At 27.4% G+C, this 21,857-nt stretch overlaps 1 protein-coding gene across 1 annotated transcript in view; it reads right to left on the reverse strand.

Moving 5' to 3' along the window:
- Pino (Pinocchio) overlaps positions 1-21,483 on the reverse strand; it is a 52,695-nt gene extending 31,212 nt beyond the window's left edge. Inside the window, exon 1 of the mRNA XM_065501958.1 lies at positions 21,252-21,483. Coding sequence (XP_065358030.1) covers positions 21,252-21,468 — 217 coding nt within the window. The 5' untranslated portion in view covers positions 21,469-21,483. The remainder of the gene's footprint in view (positions 1-21,251) is intronic.
- Between the last annotated feature and the right edge of the window lie 374 nt (positions 21,484-21,857).

A 21,857-nucleotide genomic window follows, 5' to 3' on the forward strand; every position in this document is an offset into this window, starting at 1 on the left:
TTTGTTTAAAAATCTATGTATATTCATAATGACTTTCAAAAATTTGAAAATCATGCTATAACGTTTTGATAGTCATTTAAGAATTTAAATCTGACGTTATTTAAGAACAAAGAAATAAATCTTTTTTAGCAATAATGTTTAAATGGGTATTAAACATAAAAGAAGTTAGTTTTTGCATTAGTTTCAATATTAAGTTGAGGTGGAATTTTGCTGCAGAATAAATTTCTCGAAATTAATTCAAAAACACACTCCGTGTGGTAAGTAAGTGTATAAAATCAGCTTCATCTTAATTCGCCGTGGTTTAATGTAGGTATTCTGTTATGTTTACATTTTAATTCGCCTTGATTTTGATTTTTTTTGTTGTTGTATGTCATTGTATTACATTTGCTTCTTTTATTTGCAAAAGTCATTCACTTGAAAATGATATGTTAAAAGTCACTTATAAATTAAGCTATTTGCATAGAACTTTTAATAAATTTTACACCATTTTGATACACCAATGATGAAGTCCCTAAACTTTTACTCGAATCTTCAAACAATTCTTTCACCTTTTTATCAAAGTTCCTTCAAAAAAATACTTAGTTCGGGAATTTTTTTTTTATTTTCATTTTAGCACGTGATATTTAATTTGAACCTTAGATTAAAAGTCTTAATATGTTGTTATTGCTAAAATATCAATGATCCAATATATAAATTTGCAAAACAAATAAAAATCTTGGAAGATTTTTGGGAAAAACAAATAATTGGTCAAGTGATACAATAACGGAGTGCAAAATTATATGAAATCACGTTTTTCTTAGGAATTTTTTTTTCTTCAATCTCTGTTTATTAGGTGATAATTTAAATGTTTGTTTGATAGATGCTAAGATGAAAAAATAACATAACATAAATTCCAATATTTTCCATTCATTATAATAAATTGGGTTTAAAGAGTTTTTATTTTTAAATAGATTGGGGAGATAGATATTTCTTAATGCAGCATTTAAAAGCAATTAATACAATTATGGCAAAAAACTATTTATAGATATCAACAAATAAATAAATACATTTTTTTAAAAATAACTTAAGAAATTCACATTAATAGCTCTGGCACGTTTCTTTAGAAAAGTAAACACATGGCGAATATGGGAAAATACACTTAAAAGTTGTTATCTTTACTTAGAAAAAGGTAAATAGAGATTTCCCTGTAATATAAATATAATAGCTACTAGTACGCAGAAATTCGTTTTAATGTAACAATTTGTTTATTTAATTAAGGAATTATTAAAATTTACATTATTTGAACTTGACTAAATTCAATGAACTTTTTGTTTAATTGTAACACTTTTAAATAAATATTTACCCACCCAACAAAATAAACTAAAGACCCAGTAATCATTGGACCAACAAATAATTTATGATGATTAATAAACAATTTAAAAGTTACACGATCTTAAGAAATACTTTTTTTTTTTTTTTTAAATTTCACCTTAAATTATTATTGTTTGTTTACAAAAGTTCATTTACTTTATACTTAAATATTTATTTATATTTTGTTTATATGCGAATAACAGAAAATACTATAAAAATCGTATTTATTTTATTTCTGCGAATATAAATTTAAGATGTTTCCTTTTTAATGATGACAAATACTGATAAACTACCATGTTCTGGTCTGAATTAAATTTCCATTAAAACGCAATAAAAATGAGTTTAATTTGAAAATGTCTATGCCAACTAAATGTTGTATTGAAATTCAACACATTGTTTCTAATCTTAATTGTTTCGTGTTCTGAAATGCGCATTTATTATGTTAAGATTTTTTCAGTTTTAATATTTCGTTTTTTTTTTTAAATATAATTTTGTATACAATATAATATGTATTCTTATGACAGGCGACACATGATCATGGCAAGATCATGCATGTCTTTTATATAAGTCCGTTAATACACTTTGTATAATAAATAAAGTTTATATGAAATCAGTATGAAACATAACCAAAAATAATAATTATAATAATAATAAATGTTCTACTTGTAAACATTTTAGCCACGCGCAGACGAAATTCAGTACGTTAGTGCCACCAACGCTATCATAACAAAAATAAAAATCAAAGTCAGCTAAAAATATTATTGATATGTTAATGTCACTCTCTAGTGTAGGGTTACTAATTTCCTGTTCCCGGGGAAATAATAAAAAAAAATCTTATCATTCCCGGAATGAGATACGGGAGTGATTTGTAATGGGCGTATGACTTAAAAATGCGGTATTTAGATGGCATATCTTTTGAAATCGGTTTTTGTTTTTAATAAGACCAAAATTGAAGGCATCTTGCAAAATTATTGGGAGCTACTCAAGCAGCAATTTCAAACCGTTTGCGAGTCGCAGGATTCATTCAAAATTGGTTACCATACGAATTGAAGCCGGGAGACCTTGGAAGACGATTTTGCATGTCCGAAATGAAGCTTGAACGCTATAAAAGAAAATAATTTTTACATCGAATCATTACTTGCGATTACTACCAAAGCCAAATATCAATGGCACAAAAGTATTTCTTTATATTTGGTCTATTTGGGTTGATTCTTTTTTGTTGTATGAATCTTCTGTATTTAAGCATTTTTAGAGAAAGTCAAGTTCAAGAAACATCACATAAAACCAAGGAAAATAATTTCCTGGAATTTCCGCACAATTTCCCGGGATTTCGGAATTCCCGTTCCGCGAAAAACTCTAATGACAACTGATTTTCTCTTGGTAGTATCAAATATTCTGTGGCTATAATTGAATTATTCAAATCACAACGAATCTGTTCAATCTGTGCAGAAATAATACCATAAATTTAAGGAGAAACGTATAAAAAAATTTCCGAAATTTCCCGGAATGATTGAATGACTAGATTTGCCATATGTGGAGATCTTTGAATAAGAATTGTATAAAAACATGGGATTAGGTTAAATAATTTCCAGTAACAGTGAATTAATAAATAATAGGTAAACTAAATTTTTTTTAATTTAAAATTAATTTTTTTTTAATTTAAAATTTTTTTTATGATTTTAAAATATTTTTTTTTTAATTTTAAAAATTTTTTTGGGAAAAGAATTTAAGACAAAAAAAAATTTTTTATGAAAAAAAAAAATTCGGGTTAAAAATATTTTTCCCGATTTTGACCCATTGTAGGTCCAACTTACTATAGCCTTATATACATCGTTACAATGGACGTTGAAATATCTATCATTAGATATCCATATTGGGCAAAAATCTAGGTTGTCCCGGTTTTTTCCTTATATCTCGATTTTAATAGCAACCGAGCCGAAAGAATTCCCGATATATTGATGTATGAATCATGTATGTAAGTTATTTGGGGGCTACGGAAAGTTGATTTCAACATACAGACGGACATGGCTATATCGACTTCGCTATCTATAACGATCCAGAATATATATACTTTGTGAGCTCGCAACTGAAAAATGTAGAAATTACAAACGAAATGACAAACTTGCCACTCTAGGAGAAAACTTATGTTGGGGTTGCAAAAATGTATGGCATCACTGCCAACCATTTGCATTAAAAAAACATTTGATGTAAAGCAGTGATGCCAAGAGACCTTTTTGAACGCCAAAATGTTAGTATGCTACAGTGATGCCCCATTACTAACAGTATTATACCCTTTATTGCCCAACTTTAATTTTCCTGTAAATCATTCTACAGAAAATAAAAAAAGTTAATAAATAATTCAACAAAATTGTAAACAGCAAAACCAGCAATTTAAGTTTAAACAATAGATCTTTCGCTACAAAAAATAAAAAACTCAATTAGTCTATGTAATAAACTAAATAATCTAGCAATACTGTAGCATGCACACAACCGTTAATTATTCTTTTGACAAACACAATAAGGGGAGGGGGAGTGTGAAGCGTATGATGAGAACATGGAGCACAAACTACTTTTTAATGCTTAAATACACAATTATAACTATATTTTGTTCAGCTTGCTTTGTTTTTGCTTATGTATATGTGTTTAGAATTTATTTAAAATGTAAATTTCTAAAATAGAGCTAATAACTATGACACAGCACAGTGCTACCTTTAAATTACACAACTGTGATCCTAATCATTTGATTTGTGTGAAACATTACTGTTGTAGAAAAATCAACTGATAGAAATATGGCACAGTGGGTTGACATGAAAATGGGTTGTGATCTAGCTTAATAATTTACAATAGTTTCATAGAGATGAAATAGTTAGTACATATTTAATTATAGTTTGCCAAGAAGTTGGCATCATAGTTGTGAGGTTTGTTTATTCGAGGATCGCACTGAATGTGTGAAAACTGACATTTATAATTATTTATTTTATTTGTCAATTTTACAAACATTTTAACTAAATTACAAAGTGTGTCCTATTTATTTACTTTTTTTATATAATTAGTGAAGTTTCCTTAACCCTCTAAACCGCAAGAGTGCCTCAAGGCATGCATTACATAACACCAATTATCACAAAAAGTAATTTTAATTTTTTTTAATTTAACTGTGACTTTAGTTACAGATTTGTTAACATTTCCCTCGAAGGTCGAAATGCATTCTGACTTTTAGTTTTTGTTCTGTCAGCTGTTTTGTGATTGATGTTATAATTTTAGCAAAGTTTTACTAACTTTTAGTCGCCCGATCTATTCGAAATTTTTGTTATTAGTTCTTTTTCATTAGTTTTTCAATAAAACCATATCATAAGTATTGTTTTTTACACCTAAACCAGCAACAATGCCCTGAGGCACTCTTCACCTTTTTGTACCTGGTTCCTAAACTTAATTTACAAATTAGTTTCTGATGTTGAGTTTATTGGGTCATAATTACACTAAAGAAAATTATTCGACAACTTTTTTTTAGCTTTTTAAAGTTTGCGGGTTAGAGGGTTAATTCATTGAACTTATCTAATATTTATTAAAAAAAAAATATTTACAAATTTCAAACATCTGATGTTATTTCTATATAAATATTTGCGGGTGTTTTTTTATAAAAAATTTCCAGACAATCCACTAATTCTATTAACATGTTCACGTGTAAGTAATGTACACAAATCTACTATAAACTAAATTTCACAAATTTAAAACAAGCAAAAAAAAACTGATAATAAAATTTAAATACAATTTAATGAAAACTTATACACACCACAAAATACTAGTTAAAACTGAGGCATACCAAATATGGTATGCCTCACTTAATAATAGCTTTTTGAAATATGGCAACTTTCAGTCACTTTTAACGCTCTCTTCTTACAAGTTTTAAACAGTAAACGAAAGTAAAATCTAGTAATAGTTTGTACAAATGATCAAAAACGCTAAGTTTGCTTTTACACACAGCAAATTTACTTGAAGCAAGTCTCTTCGGTTCCCTTTTAAACTTGCTCAACTGTTTACACACAGCAAGTCTGTGTTCAATTTTGTATGTCAAAACCAAGGCGAATTTATACAAGGTGGAGTCAGTCAATCAGCTGATTACTCTTTTTTCGCTTGTTTGGTTCTAACACCTGTCAAAGCTTGTTTTTATACTTCAATATCTACATATTCTAAGCTAATTAACAAAATATTTATATTTTGCATAAATAAGTAAAGCCCTCAATATTCAATTATCTACACTATATTTAGTTTTAATACATATTTGTTTAATTTTTAATTTCTGTTTTTTGACATTTGTTAAGACCATTTGTTGTTTTTGTAGAATTACCACCACCTTGTATAAATTCGCCTTGGTCAAAACCTAATAGACGCCATTGTGAAAATGAGAAAACAAGAGAATTGAAGAGACTTGCCAGTACAGGCAAGTGTGTACCCCTCATCTTTCTTCTTGCCTCTCTCTCCTATAAACTCAGACTTGCGGCAAGAAAACTTGCTCTGAGTAAAAGCAGACTAAGTGCGTCAAGTTTACTTGCGCAAGTCTTGAGATTGAAGATGGGAGAGGAGATTGGAAAGATTTTTCTCTTTTTCTTTTGCTCTATTCTATAAACTCAAGACTTGCTCAAGTAAACTTGACGTGTGTGAACCAGCTCTTACATACATACTTATTATTAATTGTAATCATACGATATTTTCGAGTTGTTCCAAGGTCTGTTTATCATCATTCATTTTAGGGAAGATTTAGTGAATATAGAAGAGGTGTAGTCGAGTTTAATTTTTTAATTTGGACATTAAAGACCAGTGGTCTTACGGCTTCAAAGTGGGGGGTACCTCGGGTATATGAAAAATTTAAAACGGTGCCAAATTGTTGTTCTCGATTCGATTTGATATTTTTATTATTATACAATATATGGATTCTATAAATTATCATTTCTGATATGCAACGTATTTCCCTGCTTTTGGATGAATGCTGCTACTCATTTTGATTTAGATCACAATGATTTTACAATCTCATGTTGAGTTTGACAACAATCTTCATGGAGTAATGACTCCAAATCTTGGTCTTCAAACTTTTTCGGCTGGTCTGGGCGATATTTGTCTTTCCTGTCAAAATTGACACTTCTAAACCGCAGAAACCATCTGTCGCATGTTGAAACCAATGGAACACATTCACTATAAGCTTTGGTGAGCAATCGTGAGCGGGAAGCAAAACTTCCCGCATATAACGATTCGTTGGTACAAAATTCGACATTTTCGAAGAAAAAAAGAAAAAACTATGTTTACACTATAATGTTCAATAACTAAATGACAGATATACATACATATGTAAGTTTTTGAAAACAAAACCCGCATTTTTAATGAATAATTTTCTTTTCACCCTCGTATACAATAGAGTGTATAGCATTTTTATTGATTAAATTTGTTTTATAACACAAATTCATTCAGTAATATAAAAACGAGAGACTGTTTAATTATTTATTAATTAATTAAAAAGCAAAAAAAAAAAAAGAAATAATCAAATAATTGTCTGTGTCTCATATTTTATTTATAGCTTGGATCGTTTTAAGAATTATTTTAATTATAATTCCAACTGATTATAAAATCACATTACATTATAACGTGTTTAATAACTTTGCCACAATCCCGATAAATATCTGCTCGTGAATGTAGAACAGATGACGAGAACTTGTGATCAAAATTGCGTTGTGGCGACTGGGGGAATTTACAAATCAATGAGTGTCATTTCTTTGCAATTTTAAATAAAACAATAAAAAATTGTATTTTTTTTTTTATTTATATGTTATTTCTTTTGTTTTGTTAATTTTTTTGCAGCAGCACAAATAACATTTTTTTTAGTTTAATTTGTAACAACAGGTGTGTGTGTACATTTGAAATTTACGCGGTTTTTAGTTTAGCAAATTTATGTTAATTTTCTTATGAATTCTGTTTCAGATCATTTCAGTTATTATCACCTTAGCTGTTGTCGCAGTCAGCAATGCGGTTATTTGTTTAATTTTACAATACTCAGAAAAAATTTGTCATTATTTATTATTTTGACATTATTTTTGTATGAGAATCAACAATTTTGTGTGCAATTTCTTTATTTTATGACATAAAAAAATACTCCATATTTTCTTTCTTTATTTTTTTTGTCGAAGACCTCAGTTTGAGATGTGGTGTGGGGCTTGGCCGTGTCGGTTTCAAAGACACTCTCGTACAAATACATTACCCAGCAGTTCTAGGAGACAGTACCGAACTAGTGATTTTACCCATCATTTAGGGTGGGAGCTAGTTACTTCAATAGCCACGTGACTAGTCATTTTAACACGGGCATGTCCTAGGAAGGGGGTCAATTGTCTCTTTTTGATTACAATGGGACTGTCTAATAGCTGGTCCAAAGTAGGCAACGCATTGGATTCACAAACTGGTTACATAGCGTCAGTTAACTTGCTAGCTTTGTAACTGGTTACTTGATCAGCTACTTGACTAGTTATTTTAACACATGCATGTGCTAAGCAGGGGGTCAATTGACCCTTTTGATTACAATGTGACTATCGGATAGCTGATCGAAGGTAGTCAACGCTTCTGGTGGGTAAAATAAACTGCAGTACAAAAAAAAGTTTGAAGTGACTTCACCATAGGTTACTAAGAGACACTAAAGTGACTATTGACTTCATGCTATGTTACATACGATATCAGTATAATTAAGCAAAAATAAAAATAAACTGTATGAGAATTATATTAACACAATTTGTAAAAAACCAGTTTGTACGAATTACTCACAAAACGTTTAAAGTGACTACACTCTAGATTACTTAGAGACACTTAAGTGACAATTGTCTTCACGCTAGATTACTTGGGATGCATAAAGTAACCAATTGTCTTCTCTCTGCACTACAAAGTGCACACACGTGTCAAATGACCAAAATATATAAAATGGAGTCAGCCAAGTGATAAGACATTTGTGACAATTACTGTCTTTAAGGGATACATTGACTACTTGCTTAACTGCTGGGTAATTTATAAAAAAAAAACCAACACACACACAAATGAATATGTATTATTTGTACAATTTATTCATTCATTTCATTTTTATTCAACCCAATGAATTTTTATCGGTATACGTTGGTTAAAACTAGTATTTTGTGGTGTGTAGAAGTTTTAATTATTTTGTATTTTCAATTATTTATTTTAGTTAAATTTTATCAACAGCTTTTTTAGTTATGATGAATTTGAGAATTTTAGTTTATAGTAAAATTTATTTAAATAATTTACACGTTCATAGATTTAGTGGAGTACAATTGTCTGGAAGTTTTTTGTTAAGCAAAATCTTTAAATATTTATTTAGTGATGAGATTTTTTACTGATGTTTGTCATCTGTTAATATTTGTTTAATAAATCTTAGAAAAGTTAAATAAATGATCGTTATTTTAATAATTATATTATTAACAAGTAAATAATGAGGAGTTGGTTCGGAAATGCATCACTGCACTGCATGTGATACGCAATTTAGCTTCTGGCAACTCTGCACTTGTCAAATGTAAACAAACATTAAACACGCGTCAGTAAAATGGCGGCTCTGCATAGAATTTGTTGTTTATTTACAGTTAATCGCTAAAAAGTACATGTGAAGTTGTACAATATATGCATGTAATTAATTAAAACAAAAAATAACATAATTTAATTAATTGTTAATAAAAATTGAGGGATTTTTTCAAATTTTTAGCATTTATTTTGAAGCATTGGTACAATATAAATTTATTCAAAGAACTGATCATCTTTTGAGGCCAAGAACGAATCAAGCAAATCTCGGATACTTTGTTCAGAGCTGACGGGGAACAAGGCACAGTTTAGATTTTCCTTGTATATCCTCATATTATAAGAAATTCAAATCGTCTGTAATCATATAAGAAATGGTGTACAATAAAACATTTTCGAAAATTGAACGCCATGTCTTAAATTGTCCATGTTATTGACTTTATAATGAAATTAATTGTCATAAAAACAAATATTCATTAATATAAACACGAGTATATATGTATATTTCGTACAATAAACCTACTTCAATCCATCATAATAATAAATTTTGTACATATGTTTGTTTAAATATTAAACACTTAATAATTTTGTTTTGTTTTTTGAATACACAAGATCGACCGACCTGTGTTATTATAAATGAATTAATTAAAAATAACAATAATTTTTTTAAGATGAATAGAATGGAGAAACAACACGTGAGGATATTCGATCACATCACATGTTAAAACCAACCAAATAAACAATGTGTTGAGATTAATACAATAAAAACACATGATATTTAAATTTAAATGATTAATTCTCTACTAAATACATACTACACATGATCGCAATTATTTTCATATAATTAGGCGTAAAATAAAAATTATTTTTATTATTGTATAAGCAGAACAATTTAATTAGATTCATCGTTTTTAATTTTTTAATAATAGCAATCTCACAGTAGATAGATAGATAATGTAGGTTTTTTTATTGATGAGACATTTCATTTGTAATGCTTCGATAAGTTTTAAATTTTTTGCTTTTGGTTCCTTAAAAGGTAAAGATTTTCTTGATTATAATGTCAAGTCAGACGTGTAGATATCTCAAGCTGTCTTTTTCTTTCATTCTTTTTAATTGGTTTAAAAAAAATTATCGGACACACCGATAACAACAAATAATTAATCAAAATATTAGTGTTTTAAGTGTTATTATATATGGGAATTTGAGGCAATATTTCCATTAAGCAAATAATTAAATTGTTCATTTTGATAAAATACGTTTAGAAGTGTTATCTGTACATATAAAAAATTGTTAGAAACACACCCGTTTATTTATATGGGTATATGGTGGGACCGTCTGTCTCCATCTGTTGTTAACACGAAAATCGGGCTAAATGTGTTTAGTTTAAAAAATGTATGAATCATTGTATTTCTGATTTAATTGGCCCTAAATAGTAAACTTGAAGGTAATATAAAGCCAATAAATTTAAATTGTGGATAATATAAACCAAAATATTGGTAGCTTTAGGATATTTTTGCAAACCAACAACAAAATACACAGGATTGCGATTGCAACACTCAAAATGGTTTAGCTTTTTTGCCATGTGTATTGCATTTGCATCTCTCTCTCTCCCTCTCTCTTTCAATATGGCGAAATTCTAATAATAGAGAAAGTGAACAAGAAGAACAAATTAAATAAAGATGTTAATATGTTGCCATATCTTAGTTGTTTTCTGCTTCGCAAACATTGTTTTGAAGTTTACAAATGAAAGTAGGTTCATATTCCGATATTCAGTTCATTATTAAGTGCAAAAATATAAATCAATGGCAAAAAAATAGAATTGCCAGTATTTGCATTCTAAAACCCATCATGTATGATACATTGTTTTATAATTTCCAGCTGTTTCCGTAATTTGTATTACTGAAACTTGCAACTCTTTATAAATATTTGCCAAATTCTTAATTTGCCATTTCCAATTGACCTTATTCCATTTTTTTTTGTGTACCTTAACTATGTTTTATTCACATTTAGAATGATGATTTGTTTATTTTGTTTTTTGAAAATAAATATTGATCATAAAACCACTGAAGCACAAAGATATTGTCGAAATGAAAAATGTATTGTATTATAATTATTAGTTTACTGCTGTTTTTTTCGAATTTAATTCACATGTTTTTTTTATACGCTTTGCAAATTTTATTATTTACGATGAGTACAATTATTTATTTTTTATTTGCTTTTTGATAGATCGTTTTTTTTGGCCAAAAAAGAAAAATAAAAAAACGTTTGCGACATTCACGCGATTTCTTTTGTATCTGATAATGATCATGTGATATGTTGGTTAAATATTGTTTACTAAACAAACACAATATATGCCCATAAGCACACTCATAATTAACCCATTCTAGAAGTCTATAATAATTCATTGCTGCTTTTGCAAAAAATATTGGAAATAAGCAAGCAAGGAGCAAATGGTAAAAGACCTCTAATTTAAATTACAATATTATTGAATAAAAAATGTAAAAAAGCTTTAAAATCTATGTATATAAATGTAAAATGTTGCAATCTATCAAATCATCAGCAAACAATGCGTTATTTATTGCAAATGTTTGAAAAATCAATTTTTTTGTCATTGATTATGAACGTACTTTCCTTTCTAACCCTAAAATATGGCAACATCTTAACATCTTTGTTTATTCTTCTTTTCACTTCTCTCCTATTATAATTTCGCCATTTTGAAAGAAATAGAAAGAGAGAGAGTGATGCTAACGCAATATACATAGCAAAAACACCATTTTAAGAGTTGCAAAAATGCAATAAAAACAAGATTTCCCATTATTATTTTTGGTAATTACAAGGTTTCCCTAAACATTCCGGGATTGGCATTCCTAATGCAAATGGTTGGAAGAGATGCCACTATTTTTAAGGATCCAAATACAGCAACAGAGATGCATTGAAATATTGGAGAACCATTCAAGTAAATTATTTGCAAATATTTGGAAACAAATGTACATAACAAATTTATCGTCATCGATTTCAAATGGGTTAAATGTTTGTTTGTGAATTAGTTGTTATTATAATTTAATAATATGCATTAATAATAAGTGAAATTAAGTTAAATAAATATTTGTTTATTTTGTGGTATAATTTTCCATTCATTTGGGGAGGATAAAGGATTTGTTTTTGTTATTGTTTGTCAACAAAACCATCACCCACGAAAGTGCAAATTGACAGGTGTTTTTAATTATTTTCTTTTATTTGTCAATAATTTGTAGCTTTTATTATTTATTTAGTTAATATTAAGTGTTAATAAAAAAATATATATTGATTACTGTATATTCTACATTTATTTACTTTTTCTTTTTGCAGTATTAATTATTTTGTATTATAAAAAAAGCAAAAAAAAAAAAAAGTGTAATAAACTTTTTAAATTTTTTGTAATGTATCTACTTTCCAAGACATTCTATGCGGAAATACAGCTTTTAATCAATATTATTTGTACGAGTACAATTTACTCGGTACCGGCAAACTTGACAGAAGGAAGAAAAGAAAAGCAAAAAGAATGAACGAGTTGAGCTGAGCCGGTATCATTAAGTAAATACAACTTTTGCATATTAAATGACAATTTAATAAGGAAAGATTAAAATTGAAGTGTAAAATGCAAATTCCAATTGTAACACTTTCAGATTTATCAAACATATTACACAACATATACTGTCATACGAATGGACGCAATCACTTGTTTGTTGCTTTTTTCCTAGAGAATGGGGCCATGCAATTTCAGATATGCCTTACTCCGTCCCCTACTATTGCTGTTTATTGCTAAGATAAAGTATTAACTGATTGAAGTGCAAATCATTGCAGAAACAATTAGTAATTGAAATTAATAGTGTTCCAATGTGTTTAATTGAATTTTTTTTTTTAAACATTCAGACATAAGTATATAGTTGTACCACCTTTGGAGTTAGATAAGCTAACCAACAACTCTTATCGTTGTTTCCAATAAAAATGTTTTGTTAAAATTATTATTCTTTTTTATAGTGTGCCGGAGAGCTTTACTATATAAGTATCTGTATGTTTGTATATAAAGTGCAATTAATGATGTGCATTAATTTAAGGAAAATTCCATTTGTGGATAAACATTCCGTTTTTATATTTATACTACATACAAATTGAATATGAAATTCTTTACAAGATATAGAATACACAAATGGTTTAAATATAATGTGCATAATTATTGCATTTAATTTATTTAATTCAATACTATCGTTGTAATATTAGAATTCATTATTGTAATGCAATGAAAAAATTTACAAATTAAAAATGTGTTTGAATAATGTGTCAAGTTATGTGAGCCGTTTGACATTATTGAAGGAAACAAAAGAAAGAATCGTAGAAAGCAATGAAAGTTTATACTTAAATACTTTATACTTTCATTGCTTTCTACGATAGGAATAAATCCAAAGGTTGATTTTGTAGAAAAACTAATTGCAGCAAGTGGTGCTCTATATATAGTTTTGTAAAAGTTTAGCGCTGAAAAAAGTATTAGTTTGCATCACTGCTATCGTTTTTAATGCAAATGTTATACAGTGATGTCACAATGTTCTGTAATCACCCCATTTATTAGCGTAGTTCAGTATGCGAACAACCTTGCAACATTCCATATGCTAAATTTTATAGCTTTTTGTGTTTTTTTTTTGCAATCTAACAAAAAAATTTACAGGGATTGCAATTGTCACACCTTTGTGTCTTTGCAACTCTAAAAATGCACTAGTTTTTTTTTGGCAATTTATATTGCTTTTGCATCTCTCACTCTCTCTTTCAATATGGCGAAATTAAAATAATGGAGAAAGTGAACGAGAAGAAGAAAATAAACAAAGATGTAAAGATGTTGCCATATTTTGATAGATTTTTTGCTTTGCAAACATTGTTTTAATAAATACAAAGAACTTCTATGACAAAAAATGGCATTTCTCAACATTTGACATCTAAAAAAATAAATGCGTTTTAGCATGAGATTTTTTTGCATTTCTAAGTGCTAAATAAAGTTTCCAAGATTTTTAATTAAAAAATTCTAGATTTTGTAGATAAAAATTGGCTTTACGTTATTGTTCCAAAATGCGTGACACATCACACTATCACAAATTTATAATATTTATTTACAAAAGACATGTTTTGATCGTGCATCCGAACATGGCATCACTGACAGCTATGAGCAATGAAACCAAATAACATACTGGCTAAATTAAAGTATTCATCATCATCATCATCCAAGTCTGATAGTGATGTATAAAAATAACTTTTGCTTTTTCCAATACATTTTGTAAAAATTCGCATAAAAATAATTCATCCCTCGAAATTAAATAAGACGCCCACTTTACAAGAAACGCTAAATAAACGATGACATTTATGGGATACATTTTTCAAAATTTTTGTCGGATAATCAAGATGTTGTTTATGAAAAATAACGTATTTCCCAGGAAAAGAAAATTCGTATGTTTTTTTTGTTGATATTTTTGAAATTGACATCATGCATTATAAATAGTGCAGTGAGAAAAAAAATATGTTTATCAAAAAAATTCTATACAATTAATTTTCAATAAATATTTTTGTTTATTAAATAATGAGGCAAAAAGCGTGTGTTGAGTAATTAAATTTATATTAATAATATTTATATTGTTGATTCTACTATACAATAAAACTGATAGTCAATGTGTTTGTTACATTAGTTAGTAACAGCAAAAAATGAGGATGTTATTAAAATTGTATTAAAAATTTCATCAGCTCTGGAATGTTACCGGCGGGCAATAATAGAAATTAATAGAATTATCTCTGAGATTTATAAAATGACGCATTATTTTTGTATTTGTTTGAAAAAAAAAATCCAAAACAAAAACAACAAAAAATTAAAATTACGTGTAAATTTTTAATAAAAAAAACAAACATTAGGCTGTCATTTTTTTTTTTTGCAAAATAAAAACAAAAACACCCTGAATTTCATGATAACTCTACACAACATTGATTTAATTATCTTATTTTTGGATAAATCAAGCTATAAAATTATTCTGCGAATTCAAAAAACAACAAATTATCCATAAGAATTGTAAATATTTGTTTACAACTGAAATCCAATAGATACTCGTACATAAATTGCATTTGTAGCATGGAAAACATTTTGAAAACAAAAACAATTGACATCATCAAGGTGAACACTTTTGAAGTGGTTTTCTACGCAATATGAACTTGTCAAAAAAATTGAGTTTTAAAACATATTATTTGGTATTTTGTATGTTTTAAAGAACTTGTCAATAAATAAAAATAATTTATTGTCTACAATTAATGGTGGTAGTTTGACGTCAATTACGTATTAATCTTATATGTTTATTAACTTATTTGCGTTTTTAATGTCGTCTGAATATTGTTTTTGTTTAACAAATTTGTCAAATATGTAAAATTTGCTTTAAATTTGTTGTGATGATTATAAGATTTATTAAAAGATAAAATGTCATTTACCCTAACGGCAGCCAAGTATAAGTAGTGGGTTGGAAATTGTTGTCTGCATAATCCCATAAAGGCGTAATTAGTGGAACGCATTTATTTATTTCTTAAGTAAATGCCAAATGGTTTCATTACTTTTAGACTATCCCATTCGTACTCTTCTGATAGTATATTACTATATAAACAGGTCTTTAGCGGTATTTTAAATACGATGCATTTTAGCTAACAAAAGCTTAAAAATGTATTATTAATCCTTAAAGCAAAAAATCTACCAAAATATGGCAACATCTTAACATCTTTGTTTATTTTCTTCTTCTTGTTAACTTTCTCCATTATTTTAATTTCGCCATTTTGAAAAAGAGAGTGATGCAATTTACAAAGAACCACTTAATTTTGAAAGTTATAATGGCGTAATGTTATGACAATTTTAATCATGTTTATTTTGTAAGAAAGCTACAAAATGTTCCATTTCCAGTTTTGTAAAACCTTTAATTTGCAAAACAAAAACAACCTACTAAACTATGATAACTTCTTAAATGCTTTTCTTTGTTTGTTTTTCTTTCACTTTCTCTAGATCGCGCAGGCCAGCGAAAAAAGATTGAAGACCAAGAATTGGAGGCATTACTCCATGAAGATTGTTGTAGAACTCAACAAGGGCTTGTAAAATCATTTGGGAGTTACTCAAGCTAAACTTTTGCGAGCAGCAGGATTAATCCAAAAGCAGAGAAATTGGGTACCATACAAATTTAAACCGAGAGACTTTGAAAGACGATTTTGCATGTCCGAAATGCTACATGAATGCTATAAAAAAAAATAATTTTTGCACCGAATCATCACCTGCGACGAAAAATGGATCCGAGCACAATGTGTAAGAGATCGTATGTGAAGCCCGGCCAATAAGCCGAATAGATACCAAAACTTCACTCAAAGTAGAGTATCCGAAATTGGCTTGATTCGTTCTTGGCCTCAAAAGATGAGCAGTTCCTTTGGCGCGGAATCCATATGTTGTTGAATAAATTTATATTGTACAAATGTTTCAAAAAAATAAATTATTTTTAGCATAATGCTGTGACAATTATTAGTATTTTGTTGATAGATTGTAAAAAGTCGATGCGACATTTTGTCTTTGGAATTTTACAAGAACTTTGTCTCCTAATACACTGAACTACAACCTCATAGTTCAGTGCTTTCAGTGAAAGATCTTGTAAAAATTTAAAAGCAAATTGTCGCATCTTTTTCAATCTAACAACAAAATACACAGGATTGTAATTGTCACACCATTGCTTTTTTGCAATGTGTATTTGCGTTTGCATTTCTCTCTCTCTTTCAATATGGAGAAAGGGAACAAGAAGAAAATAAACATATTTTCTTCTTCTAGTTCAAAATCAATGACAAATAATTCATTGCAAACTTTGTTTAAAAGATTAGAAATGAATGTAAGATCACAATCAACCACAAAAAATTGCATTTATGAAATTTTGACTCAATTTGAGAAATAAATGCTAGCAAAATTTTACGATTTTAATCTAGCTTTAAAAAACAACATCGCTTGTTAATGCTGATCTAAATTTGTTTAGTTTTTAACATAACAGCATGTTCAACCTGGTTTAACTAACACATAAAACTGTGTTTAACTTACATATATAAATTAGATTTGGGCAATATTTGCACTGAATCCTCAAATATACACTGCTTTTACAATAATAACAAAACATTCCCGCAAATGTTTGATGAATTGTTAAATTCAATGGTGAAACATATTCAGAAAAATCCATTCAGAATATTACTAACATGACATAACAACTAATATTGAAATACAAAGTTGCTATAATAAGATCGTTTACAAAATTCTCACGTGAGTACAGTAGATTAAACAAATTTCTAAAAATAATACTAGTTTAGCAATAATTTAATAATGAGCTCTAAAAGTTGTTTTGGAACATTATAATTTAACGTTTCAGTTATTAGTAAAAATGCACTTTTTTTCAATTTATTCAAATCAAATTGCTAATAATATTGTTCTATTACGAATAATTGCTCAATTAAGTGGAAATAATAAAAATTGAATAATATTATAAGTTTTCTTTTTACATTAATACAAAAATACTACAATATTATTTTACATTAACTGGCCATCTGTATTTATTTGCAATTTAAATTGTTTTCAGTTAAATTCCCTCTTCCTTTTCTGATAAAAATTCATTCATTCATTCAGACTCACACACAATGCAAGGCCAAAAGAAGATGAACTCGCGCACCCACTATCTATCTGTGCTTACACAAACAAGCTGATCGATCAATCATAATTTCATTCATAAATATGCACAGATTTCATTTACGTAGTAAACTTAAATACATTAAATACTTAAATATAGAATATAATAAATTAAATATTGATAAAAATCATGGAAAAAACATTGTAGTAGTTATAAAATTTAATCATGAGATTAGGGATTAAAACATGATAAAAGTACTTAATAAAAAAACAACATTTAAAATTAAAACAAGGGAAATGATTTTGCTAATTTTTTGCTTTTGCTATGGGTAAGTACTTTAACAATTGTTTGAATTTAAAAGCGATAAGCCAATTCAATTCTTCTATAATTATAGCTTTAGCAATAAATATTTATGAATTCTAAATACGTATGAATATATAGAAAGTTAAATGGTCATTTATATTTTCAAACAAAAAGAAATATAGCTATTAGGCTGGAAAATACCATCAATAGACGCTGATAATTTTACAAAAGGAATGCAGTTGAGGTAAGTGTATTTATAACAAATTGTAAAATAATCAAATAAATCTATAAACTTAGAAAGGTCTTGGAAATAACCGAACAATTAATGGGTAATTTAAAGGGATTATTTACAATAAAAAATTTATAAAACCGTATATAAATTTTCAAAACAATTATATTTGACAGCAGTTTAAGTGGTGATATTAAGTTTTATATAGTTTAAGGGAAATTATAAAACGTTTATAAAATTTATAATATAAATTTAAATTGAAATAATTGTTTAGTGTATTTATAGTTGAAAATCTATAATAAAACATTAGTTGAGCTATTACAAGTAAAATGGTAATCGATAAAAATAAACTTTATATAAAACTAGTGATTTTCAAGGCCTTTAATGTAATTGACAAATTGCAGTTTCACATTAAATCATTCAATAATTAATTGATATTTAAATAAAAGTTTAATGAAATCATATTTTTATAACTGAAAACTGAGAAAGTTTTCGTAGAACTTCAAGATTTTGTTATACAGTGGTTGACAATACAATGGAAACTTTTCCAAATATTTAATTAATAGGTCATAAATCAAACAAACTTATGGAATTTGTATTTTTTTTAGTATTGGATGTATGACTTCCAATAGATGGTGTATTTTTTGAACGCTATTTTTGTGTTTAATAACTTACATATATGTCATTTTGAAGGGTACATATCTGTCATTATACCCTTCACCTTGGTGAGAAGTTTGTGATTCCGTTTGTAATTTTCACAATATAATTTTCCAACGACGTATAATGGGTCAAAATCGGAAAAAATATTTTTTAATCCGATTTTTTTTTTCAAAAAACAAAAAAACATTTTTTAAATTTAAAAAATTAAAAAAAAAATTTTGAATTTAAAAAATTAAAAATTTTTTTTTTTTAAAAACAATTCGAATTCTTTTTTTTTAAATAAATGAAAAAAAAAACAACTTTGGAAAAAAAAAATTTTGTTTAATAAAAAAAATATTTAAAATTTTTATTATGAAGTATAATTCTGAAGCACACCGATAGCTCACCGAAGCTTATGGTGAATTCAACGTGAGAAAGATGGTTTGTGAAGAAGTGGTGATTTTGACAAGGAAGACAAAGATCGCTCAGGCCAGCCTAAAAGTTCGAAGACAAAATAATATTTACTCATCATCATTACTTGCGATGAAAAATGGATTCTTTACGATAACCCGAAGCGTAAGAGATCTATTATTAGCTGCTGAAAACTGACCAGACCATCACAGGAAACCTGTACCGAACTCAACTAAATCGTTTGAAGCGAGCATTGGCTGAAAACGTCCAAAATATTCAGTCGGACATAAAACCTTAATATTCCATCATGACAACGCTCAGCCACATGTTGCAATACCTGTTAAAATGAAATGGTTGGGAAGTTTTGCGTCGCCCGTCTTATAGTCCAGTATTTGCCACGTCCAACTACTATTTGTTTGGATCGTAACAGAACGCTCTCTCTGGAATACGCTTCACTTTAGAACAGAGTATCCGATATTGGCTTGATTCGTTCTTGGCCTCAAAAGATGTGCAATTCTTTTGGCTCGAAAGATGGGAAAAGGTCATAGCTAACAATGGCCAATACTTTGAATAAATTTATATTGCACAAATGTTTTAAAATAAAAGCTAAAAAATTTTAAAAAATTGCACATTTTTAAGTCATACACCCAATAGAAAATCTAATAAATTTTAATGTATCTTTAAAATTGTATATATTTTGAAAACAGAAATTGCGGATTATAGTTATCAGTTATTACAATTGTCACTCAAGATCATTTATTTGTAAAATATTAAAGAATAATAATAACAAAATCCTTTATTTAACTCTTGTCTCTAATTTTATATTGAAAATTATGAAAATAATTATGTATTTTAATAATAGCAGCTAAAATTAAATTTGATTTAACACATCAATCATTAAAGTTCAATTTATTACTGCACAAAATATACAAATTATTAAGTAAATAATTTATGGCATACTTTTAGGCTTAATTAGCAAAATACATTTGCAAGTTATATTAAAAATGCTATTCTAAGCGTTAAAGTCAAAGTGTCAATATAAATATTTGTCAAACAAAATATATATTTGTATACCATACATTTATTTATTTATGTGTTCTTTGTTTAAAACATTGTTTAGCTGTTATATTTTAAAATAAAATATTTACAATTACTTAATTTTTGCATTTAAAACTCATTTAAGAAAGTGAAATACATAATATTGTTTGAACAAGTTGTTTTTTTTTATTATTTTAAAACTCATGCATATTTATTTATTTGAAGCAAATTTGACGTCAATGTCTGTCTAACTATACTTAGCAAAATATGTAGTTTTATTTTAAGCTAAAAAATATTTACTTAAGTTGGTTGTTAAATGCATTTAAAATAAAAGTAAATTATCACAACTTAAGAATATAAATATTGATGTTGAAAATATATCAACTCATTAATGAATTTAAAATTTTATTAAACAAGTCTTACACAATTTTTTTTTAATGGAAAGTTTTTCTTTTTTATAAATTTAAAAATACTTATTTTAAGTATGTAATATCGTTTTGATTTTCCGCTGAATAAAGTTTTATTTTTATATTTTTTTGTTAAAGCACCTTGTATTTTTTGTAATTGACACCTTTTTTAAGCACTAAAGTATAAAACAGTGGACGATGACCCATTTACAAGGCTTATAATTGCTTATATTTTTTTTTAAATTTATGTTTAGCTTGGTTTTTTGTTTTGTTTGGTGAATTTAGTGCAGAAAATATACAATACCAAACAGACGATAATTGAAACTTTTTAAAATTCACACACTTGAACACACTTATGGTATGGTATAGAAAGAAATGTTGATGTGTGTGAATTTGAAAATCAGAATGAAATATAAAAAGTATTGAATTATGTACTTTTTTGAAATTAAACAGTAAATACCAAGTTATAAGAAAGAAAACTAAATAAAATAAACTTAAAACAAAAGTTAGAAGTTGCTCTAAATATTTTTAAAGAAAAGAAACTTATTTTTACACAAAACAGCTCTTTTTACAAGAGCACATTATTTATTGACAAAAGTAAGTTAAAAATTATAATACAATACTTACCCTTAAAATTAAAGGAACCACTCGATATAGAATCTAATATAGGAGGTGGCGGCATGAAAATATTATTGGAGTCACCAACACTCTCAACAACCGAAATGTTGTTTAAAACATTAGTTTCATTGGGATTAATATTACAGAAATCTGGATCATCAGCATCGAAAAGAACACTATCTTCCCATTCCGAAACAATATTGGAAGTAGTTGGACGATTTTTCATTTTAAAGAAATTGATTACTGAAAAATTTGAAAACAAAAATTATTTAACAAATATTTTCTGTTAAGTCACACATATGTAAATAGTATTATTATTTAATAATTGCATTCAATGAAAGCGTGTTTGTAAAATATTTAAGTTTTTTTTAAAAAAATTGTTTAATTTAAATGGCACTTGAAAAGGTAAAAGTTCGTTTGTATATTATGAAATTTGCAAAATGTCAACACTAAAAATAAACAATGGTGGGCAAAGGAGACTTTTAAGAGGGAGCTAATTCAAACAGGAAAAATTAATAGAAGAAATATAAATACACTTATTTGGGTTTAAGTCAAAATAAAAGAGAATAATTTCGCACTACAATCAGCCTAATTATGAATAAAAATTTATCGCTA

Source organism: Calliphora vicina, chromosome 2, assembly GCF_958450345.1.
Source record: "Calliphora vicina chromosome 2, idCalVici1.1, whole genome shotgun sequence".
In the NCBI taxonomy this organism is placed as follows: domain Eukaryota; kingdom Metazoa; phylum Arthropoda; class Insecta; order Diptera; family Calliphoridae; genus Calliphora; species Calliphora vicina.